Below are 9148 nucleotides of genomic sequence, written 5' to 3' on the forward strand. Positions count from 1 at the left end.
TCAACTAAAACAATCTGCTAGCGAGGGGTGTCAATGAGCCGAGCTGAGACCAAGCTTAGGTAAGCTTGGCTCGAACTGACGTTTCTTTTTGTTTTTTCCACGTTGAAATTATTTCATTTATGGCAAATAATTCTACCCAAAATAACCTCATCCTAAAATTCTAATTCCAACTCTATGTCTTATCTCAAACTCTTATTTAATTAATCAGTGCAAGACTCTTATTTTCTTAATTCCCTTTCCTATTTCAGACAGGGAGAACATTAAAGAACGGAAAAATATCATGTCCATTTGTGACATTGTAATCTAATCAAGGTCACCTCGACAATTTCTTCTAGCTTTTGGCTGGACTGAATTTCTTAAACATGTTGGTGTATAGTTCTTAAACAGAAGATGGCTTCCTAGGAAAGCAGCTGTTACTGAAAAACATTATATTTCTGATGCTTTAGTTCAAAGCTATAGCTAGATAAGATCCTGTTTTTCTTATACCACTTCAACCAAATCCAAGTATGTTTCTTTTTCGTATAGATTATCCTTTCTTCTTTTCTATCGTACCGGGTTTATAAAATATAAATGTATGAACCACAGTAGGGATGGCATGTGGGTGCAAATTTGTGCATACCACACTGCACCCGCACCAGTTGAGACGGGGATGGATACAACTTTGACGGATAGTAGGCGGATAGTGAGTAGGTGATGGGATTTAAGCTCATACCCTCTCCACATCCGCCTACCGACTCCGCATCCAACCGCCTATATTTTTTTAAAATCTAAATGTATGAACCACAGTAGGGATGGCATGTGGGTGCAAATTTGTGCATACCACACTGCACCCGCACCAGTTGAGACGGGGATGGATACAACTTTGACGGATAGTAGGCGGATAGTGAGTAGGTGATGGGATTTAAGCTCATACCCTCTCCACATCCGCCTACCGACTCCGCATCCAACCGCCCGCGTCCTACCCGCCCGCCCGTCATTATACCCGTATGCTTTGTTTTTATTTTACAACTTTTTAATACTATACTACAGGTCATATTAATATTAGGCCCATTTAGAATTAAAACCCTATTTTCTTATTTAGTCTTCACTCCCTTTTTATCTCTCCTAATTTAGCTGTGCTTTCTCCGACTCCTTCCGTCGAGGTTCATCTTCCGTCGTCCTTGGTGCCGGTGCACCTCCTCCTCTCCCTCATCTCTCACTTTGTACCTCAAGGTCAGTTTTACCAATTCTTTACTTTCTATTTAATTGTAATTTCTGCCAAATCTGTTAATTTGAGTGTCGGTCTTTGAGTCATTGAGACCCATTAATTTGCTTAAATGAATCGCAAAAAAAAAAATCAATTGTACAACTTGCCAATTTGCTTCAATCGCTAGCTAGTACGGAGTACTAAATTGATAAATTGATTACTTAACTTGTAAATTTATTATGCATTGAAAGTCCATGTGGGTTTTATCCAATGTTGTTTGCCACTTGCGAGCTCATCTATTGATTTTGGGAAGCTTGTAAACTTTAATGGGGTTTCTGATTTTACTCGAAAAATGAGGTCATCGAGTATTCATCATTGATAATTCTTTAATTCTTCCATCAATTATAAGCATAATATTTTATAAATAACTTGTTGGTCGGTGATTAAATTTGTTGAAAAAGCTATTAAGATTAACAATAAAATAAAGCATGAACATAAATTTTGATATGTTCACAGCCGCATCAAATCGAATAAGCTAAAAGAGAGGATCTTGTTTGATAATTTATTCCTGTTCCGTATTTGAAAGGGAGAATTTACATATTATTGCTTATCTTTTGATAATTCTTCACCAATTTTTGATGTTTGGGGGTAATGTTAGATGTAGGAAGATAAAGTACTTAATACATCCAACTAATTTTAGATGGCTGGGGTGATGTTACATGTAGGGAACGCAATACTGAATGATTGCTTGAATTTAGTTGGGTTTTAGCTTTAGCTTAAAATTTTCAGGCTTCAATTTATTTTGGGACTTTATCTTGTCGGGAATTTAACTCATACCATAAGTTGAGTTGATAGTCACATGAAACTATCATTCAAATTAATATGCAAGACCTAATTAACCACCAAGATTCGCCCCTAAAACCACAACAAAAATGTTCAAATGCAACAATAACATCCAATTTTCAACAAAATCAAGTAGACCTTTGTTAATTAAATCAAACCCAGAATTTGAAAGACCTAATTAACCACCAAGATTCTCCCCCAAAACCACAACAAAAATGTTCAAATGTAACAAAAACATCCAATTTTCAATAAAATCAAGTAGAGCTAATTGATTAAATGGAACACACAATTTTCCCCCAAATGATCGACAAATTCCCTCCATCTATTGGCGGAGCCAGGATTTTTTATTTGGGGTGTCGACATTATAACTACATGCTGAAAATGTTTTATAAAATATTTATTTGACACATTTCATAAACTTTATTCACGAGTTATGACACATTAATCAACAATCCTCTTAAATTAACAGTACGAGGACTAAATCAACTTATTAAATAAAGTTTTGCATTGATAATTTGATATTTGACAAGTATCATTTATGTGTGAGATCCATTCAACTCTTAAGATTATTATACAAGTACAAGTTCCTCCTTAATCCTTATACCTTAAGTACTGCGTTGTTAATGTGTAGTCCTTCCACCTCAAATTGATCGTCAATTTCTATTTAGGATGTCAGAGACAATTGTGCTCCTACAATTTGCTCTTGAATTTACTCTTAGCTTGCTCTTGCCTCTGATCTTTCCCAACTACTTGTGAGAATGTGCACTAAAACAGAGTAAGACTGCTATCGTGTTTCTTGTTATAAAGCACCCACATATGTCAGGGTGCCAGAGAGGTGAATTCTCAGGTCCTTGTGGCCGTTGTCATCCATAATCAGTCCTATAATGAGATGTGCTGATTAATTTTGAGTTGTGACTTTGAAGCTTGAGCTTCCTTTTTTAAAGATCAAAAGGTTTATGGGGGGGGGGGGGCAATGACTTGGTTTTGAGGTCGTTGTCTTTTCTCATGCGTGATTTATCTGATGATAATTAGGTTTTGACCATGGATCTATGTGGTGTTTGATTTAGTTGACCTTTTATTATTTCTTAATGGCTGCAATTTAGATTATATCACTTACATTGTTATCAGAGTGACAATCCCAGAATCATGCCTCGTCGAGCATTATGGAAAGGTCCTTTTGTTGATGCATTCTTGTTGAGACTGAAAGAGAACAAAGAACAGCTTGCAAACAAAAAGATATGGTCAAGGAGGTCTTCTATTCTTCCAGAATTTGTTGGTACCGTTGTTCGAATTTACAATGGAAAGTCTTTCGTTCGCTGTAAGATAAATGAAGCTAAAGTTGGTCATAAATTTGGAGAGTTTGCTTTCACGCGGAAAAGAAAGCCTCACAAAACAGATACTGGCAAGAAAAAGGGTGGTCGTTGAGCAAACTAGTGGTAGTGGCTGCCTCCCTCCATTTGCTGTGCTTCTATATTCCATGCACACAGAGGATTCTTACCTCGTGTTTTTCATCTTGTTGAACTAGCTTTTATGCCATTCCTAGTAACATTGTATTTCGTTGGGAAATTTATGAAAACCCTTGTAACTTTGTAAGCCCCTTTATGGAACTCGAATTGTTTTTGTTCCTCAACAATGTTTTCCAGCTAAAACAACCATTTTAGTCAATTAATTGCCTCATTTCAGTTAAAGAGAATAAGAAATGGGAAGAGCATACATTTTTGGTACTTGTACATCCCATGAATTATGTTTCACATTTTTTATTGTTGTGTTTCTTCTGCAGCTGCCTGGATAAAGCAGCTGTGGTGTCGGATTCTGGCATGAAAAGCGGAGATTTTTCCAACCAATGGAGATTATGCACCATAACACAGGTTGAAGAATTAAAGATCTTGATCCGTATGTTCCTATATTGGCAACTGAAATTATTTTTGCTGCAGTTTTTGCTCGGGGACCACTGTTTGTTTAGCAGGGAATGGTGATGGATAGAAGAATTAGATCCTTCACTATCCCTGCAGCCTCATTGTTTACTTTTGATATCATCAGCGTTATATTTTGGGTCCTGATATATGACAGAAATCTGGTTCCTATAGCTAGGAAGGTTACGGGACTAGAAAGAGGGTTTTCAGAACTACATAGAATGGGTATTGGTCTCTTCATATCCATCCTTGCCTTGGTAACTGCTGCTGTAGTTGAGATCAAACGTTTGCAGATTGCTAAAGAACTTGGTCTCGATCTAACTGATGAAATAAGTGTTGCTCTCCCTATTAACATCCTTTGGCAAGTTCCACAATACTTATTGGTTGGGGCTGCAGAGGTATTTACCTTTATAGGTCAATTTGAGTTCTTTTATCATCAGTCACCTGATGCCATGCTTAGTTTGTGTAGTGCACTCTCGCTCCTAATGATTTCACTAGGGAATTACTTGAGCTCGGTGATTCTGACGGTTGTTACAGCCGTTACAACTGCTGGAGGGAACCCGGGATGGATACCAGACAATCTAAACAAGGGTCACCTCGATTATTACTTTGAGTTTTTAGCTGGACTGAGTTTCTTGAACTTTTGGTATATGTTTTATATTCTCTCAATTATAAGACGAAGTAGGCTTCCCTCTTCCTAGGGAAGACGCTTGTCACGTGTTTGACATTTTCTCGATGTTAAGGCCCAGCGTGTCCCATATGAGGCAACTTCCATGAGCTAGTGTGTCTTTACCGATGCATGTAATTTGCAGCAGATTAGTATCATTACGTGTTGTTTCCTCTACTATTGTTGTGTTCGATGCTTGTTGCGCATATGGGGGTAGGCTAACCTAGATGAAGCCTCGAGGATTCAGGTGCTACTGGTGGTTTTCAGCATTGAATAACCGATGGTTTTGCTCGAAGTGAAGTTCTGAATTATAGTTAGATAGGGTCCTGCTGTTTATGCTACCACTTTGTAGCAAATCAGATTGTCAGAGTATGTTAACTATTTCACGTACAAAGTGTTTGGTTGATAGATTGAAAGTTTACGCACAAAGTTTTTGGTTGATACATGAACCACAAGTGATGTTTGGAGTATTTGGTTGAGCAAATTAGAGTGTATTTAAGACAGATTTGAGCTTCTAAAGGTAATTTTGGAAAGCTGGTCGTAGGATTTTTTTATTTTTTTTTTGGAAGAGAGGTTTGTGAATTTTGGTGGTGAAATTTCTATCATGTTCTAAGGCGCTATTCTTTTTACCAAAATATAACTTATAACTAAATAAGTTAGGATACAAAGTAAGTTCTATTAAATTCATATAAGTAGATAAAATAAGTTCCATCTCTCATCTTTTAGGGTTTCAATTTTCTTGGCCGTTTAGGCCGGAAGTAGTCTAATTTCTTCGGAAATTAGACTATTTCCGACCCTTCTTCTTGCTTTTCATTGTTTTCTTTTCATGTTTTTTCTTGTTTTTGGTTTCTTTTCTGTTGATTTGTTCCCAATTTATTATTGGGTTGTTCCTAATTTATTTGGGTTTTTCCTGGAGTTTTCTAGGTTCTTGATTCTCATTCATGGATGAGAATTTTTTTAGGGTTTCAATAATTGGGAAGGAGATTTGGATTCATACAGGTTTAGGGTTTATCATCAACTCGTCAATCAGAACAATTCGTGCGCAGATTGCGAAGGGCTCTACTTGGAAAGATGTGAAATCATCGAAAATCACTGTTCGCGTCAAGTTAGAAGCGGTGGAGTACGAGATGTGCTTTAGGATGCAGAATAGTAATTGTTTTGATTGTAACAGTTATGTATTTTCTTTGAATCTGTGGTATGCAGATACTTTTTATCATTGTAGATGCCGTATGGCTTATTATTAATGGATATTGTTCTTCCCCGTCAAAAAAAAAAAAAAAAAAAAAAGTTCCAAAAATAGGAAAAAAATCAGGTAAAAATATACTCTAAAGTTTGTCAAATTTATTACCTTTATCAATGACTTTTTATAATAAAAATCTTTCACCAATGTATTATTGGTATGTCCAATAAGTTTTCCTAATTAAGTACCAATCAACTACAATAATAAATTTACCAAAAAATTGTACAATCAACTAAAACAATTTGCTAGGTAGTGGTGTTAATGAGCCTAGCTGAAATCAAGTTTAGGCAAGCGTGGCTGGAGCTCGAAACTCGTGAGCTCAAGCTCAGCTCAAAATCAAATCTCGATGAACCTGTGATATTGAACTCGACCTCGACCTCGACCTCGAAAATTTTAAACTGACTTCGGCTTGGCTCAAGGCTCGAGTAAGCTTGGAAAGGCTCAATAGAACTTTAGGCAAGGCTAGACGTTTTCTAACTCAAGCCCATTTTGTCAAAGTTTAATGAGTCTATGGTGAAACTCCAAGGCCCAAACCAAACACCGATTTTTAAAGCTTGCCGATGTTTATTTCATTGTACCCCTAACTTCGACAATATGCTTTTCTATATCAAAGCTTGGTATATGGACACATCACATATGTGCACAATTCATTGTGCAACAAAAGAAGACAAGTGTATGTGTTAAGCTATATTAGGAATATTAATATTATGTTAATATTAGGATTAACATAATATTAGTATTATCTTAAAATTAAGATTACCATATATTAGTAGTATTATATCAATATATCTCAGAATTGTTAGGTTAAAATAGTTAGGTATTGTAATATATATATATTTATTAATTTAATAAGAAGAAGGGTGACTCTTTGCGTCATATATATTTGTCATGGTATCAAGAGCAAGGTAAGATATTTTTTTCTCCGCAAAATTGAGGAGAGAAACATGGTGAGTTTTGAGATCGTGTAATGGCGAAGGATGATGAGGAAACTCCGCAACCGAAGGATGCACTCGTGAAGGAATACTATCTAGGATCAATTGATGGTCCAGGAAATATAATTACACCAATTAAACTTAGAGGCTCCAAGAACTATGATGAGTGGTCTACATCGGTTCGTTGAGCTTTGATTTCGAAGAGAAAATTTGGCTTCATTGATGGAACAATCAAAGAACCAACAACAGACCCGGACAGACTTGCAGATTGGATTGCTGTCCAATCTATGTTGGTATCTGTTAGGTTATGATTCATATGACAAAACATAAATCATGCGGAAAAACCATAAAGCCAGGAAAGCATATTATTTACACATAATCATTTAGCATAGTTTAGATGCATACACTTTGTTGCGTGCCCTCCCTAGCTGCGCCCGAACCGAACAAGAACAAGTCTTTAGGACTCCAAGTGTCGTCCCTCCGTAGATAGTCCACAGTACGTCCGGATCCGCCTCAAGATTGACCAACTAGAATCGCCCTTAAGGTTACTAGGAATTTTCGGCTATTGTGTAGCAAGTGTATGGCTGAATTTTTCTTTCAAAAACTTACTTTTAGAATACTTCAATTGTCTCTATAAATTATGACCCTAGGCTTTTATTTATAGAGGTATGGAAAGGGAATTAGAATCCTACTAGGATACGAATTAATTAAACTAGAATCCTATAAGAACTCTAATTAATTAATTTATCCTTTTAGGATTAGGAATTTAATCATATACCAAATCCTAATAGCTTTAGGAATCATGCATGAACACAAACACACACACGCACGGCAGCCCACGAGGGGGGCCTATGCGCGCGCGCGCTCAGCCCACGCCACGAGGCCCGCAACGCAGCCATGGCCTTGGCGCGCGCTGGGCCTGCCTTGCGGTGGGCCTGGGCGCTGCCTTGGCTTGGCGTGTGGCGCGCGTTTGGCTTGCTGGGCGATGGCCCGGCTTCGTGCTGGGCCTTCGTCCGGCAGGCCTCGTCCGATGCTTATTCGTACGATACGCTTACGATTAAATTCCCGATTCCGGAATTCATTTCCGATACGAACAATATTTAATATTTCCGATTCCGAAATTAATTTCCGTTTCGAAAAAATATTTAATATTTCCGTTTCCGGAATTATTTTCCGATTCCGATAATATTTCCGATTCTGACAATATTTCCGTTTCCGGCAATATTTCCGATTCCGGCAATATTTCCGATTCCGTAAATATTTCCATTTCCGATAATATTTTCCGATACGTACCATGTTTCCGTTTCCGGCAACATCTATGACTTGGATAATATTTATATTTCCGATACGATCCATATTTCCGTTTCCGGTAATATCATCGTTTCCAGAGTATTATTTTCTTGCTTGTGACAATCTCAGCTCCCACTGAAACCAAGATCCGTCGATTCCGAATATCCATAGATGGAGTATTTAATGTCATTAAATACTTGATCCGTTTACGTACTATTTGTGTGACCCTACGGGTTCAGTCAAGAGTAAGCTGTGGATTAATATCATTAATTCCACTTGAACTGAAGCGGCCTCTAGCTAGGCATTCAGCTCACTTGATCTCACTGAATTATTAACTTGTTAATTAATACTGAACCGCATTTATTAGACTTAATATTATATGCATACTTGGACCAAGGGCACTATTTCCTTCAGTCTCCCACTTGTCCTTAGGGACAAGTGCGCATTAACCTAATTCCTTTGTCGCTCGATGCTTGCTCTTGAACACAAGGTAAGAGTTGTCATCCTTATTATGTCCAGAGGTGTTTCTCGGTTTTAGAGTTCAACTGATCAAATAAACAGATAATCATAGCCTATGATTCATCCGAGCACGGCCATGAATTTTACAGTTTCTAGCTCTCCGAGTGGCCTTGTACAACTTTTAAGCATCTCATCCCGATTTATGGGAGGACAATCCCAATCTTGCGATCTTGAGATTAGACTTCGTTTGATAGGTGATTACCTGAGCGTTGCCTTTATAGCCTCCTTTTACGGTGCGACGGTTGGTCAACATCAAAGCAACCAGTTCTCAAACAAGTAATCTCAAATCACTCAGGTATTGAGGATTTAGTGTCTAATAATTTTAATGAAATTTACTTATGACAGATTTTCATCTCTTACAGTAAAGTTTCATAGGTCTGTCCGATACTAGTCTCCCAAAGTAAGTATCTATGCAAATGATTACGACATTGCCATGTCCACATAGTTCAAGAAACAGAACTACTAGTCATCTTGCATTCTAGTCGTCTAACGTTTTCTATGCGTCCATCTTTATAGAAAACTCCGACCAGGGACCATTTTCAACTTTTGACATTCAAG

General features: G+C 37.4%; 1 protein-coding gene across 1 annotated transcript; it reads left to right on the plus strand.

Moving 5' to 3' along the window:
* Positions 1–3449: 3449 nt before the first annotated feature.
* On the plus strand, positions 3450–5853 carry LOC110783496 (protein NRT1/ PTR FAMILY 8.3-like). The gene has a single exon (XM_021987836.2). The coding sequence runs from the start codon at positions 3999–4001 to the stop codon at positions 4641–4643; it is 645 nt and encodes a 214-aa protein (XP_021843528.1). The 5' UTR covers positions 3450–3998; the 3' UTR covers positions 4644–5853.
* The last annotated feature ends 3295 nt before the right edge of the window (positions 5854–9148 follow it).

The sequence above is a fragment of the Spinacia oleracea genome, chromosome 3, assembly GCF_020520425.1.
Source record: "Spinacia oleracea cultivar Varoflay chromosome 3, BTI_SOV_V1, whole genome shotgun sequence".
Classification (NCBI taxonomy): domain Eukaryota; kingdom Viridiplantae; phylum Streptophyta; class Magnoliopsida; order Caryophyllales; family Amaranthaceae; genus Spinacia; species Spinacia oleracea.

Coding starts and splice junctions, on each gene's coding strand:
- LOC110783496 (XM_021987836.2), top strand. CDS start 3,999: ATGGTGATGGATAGAAGAATTAGATCCTTCACTATCCCTGCAGCCTCA.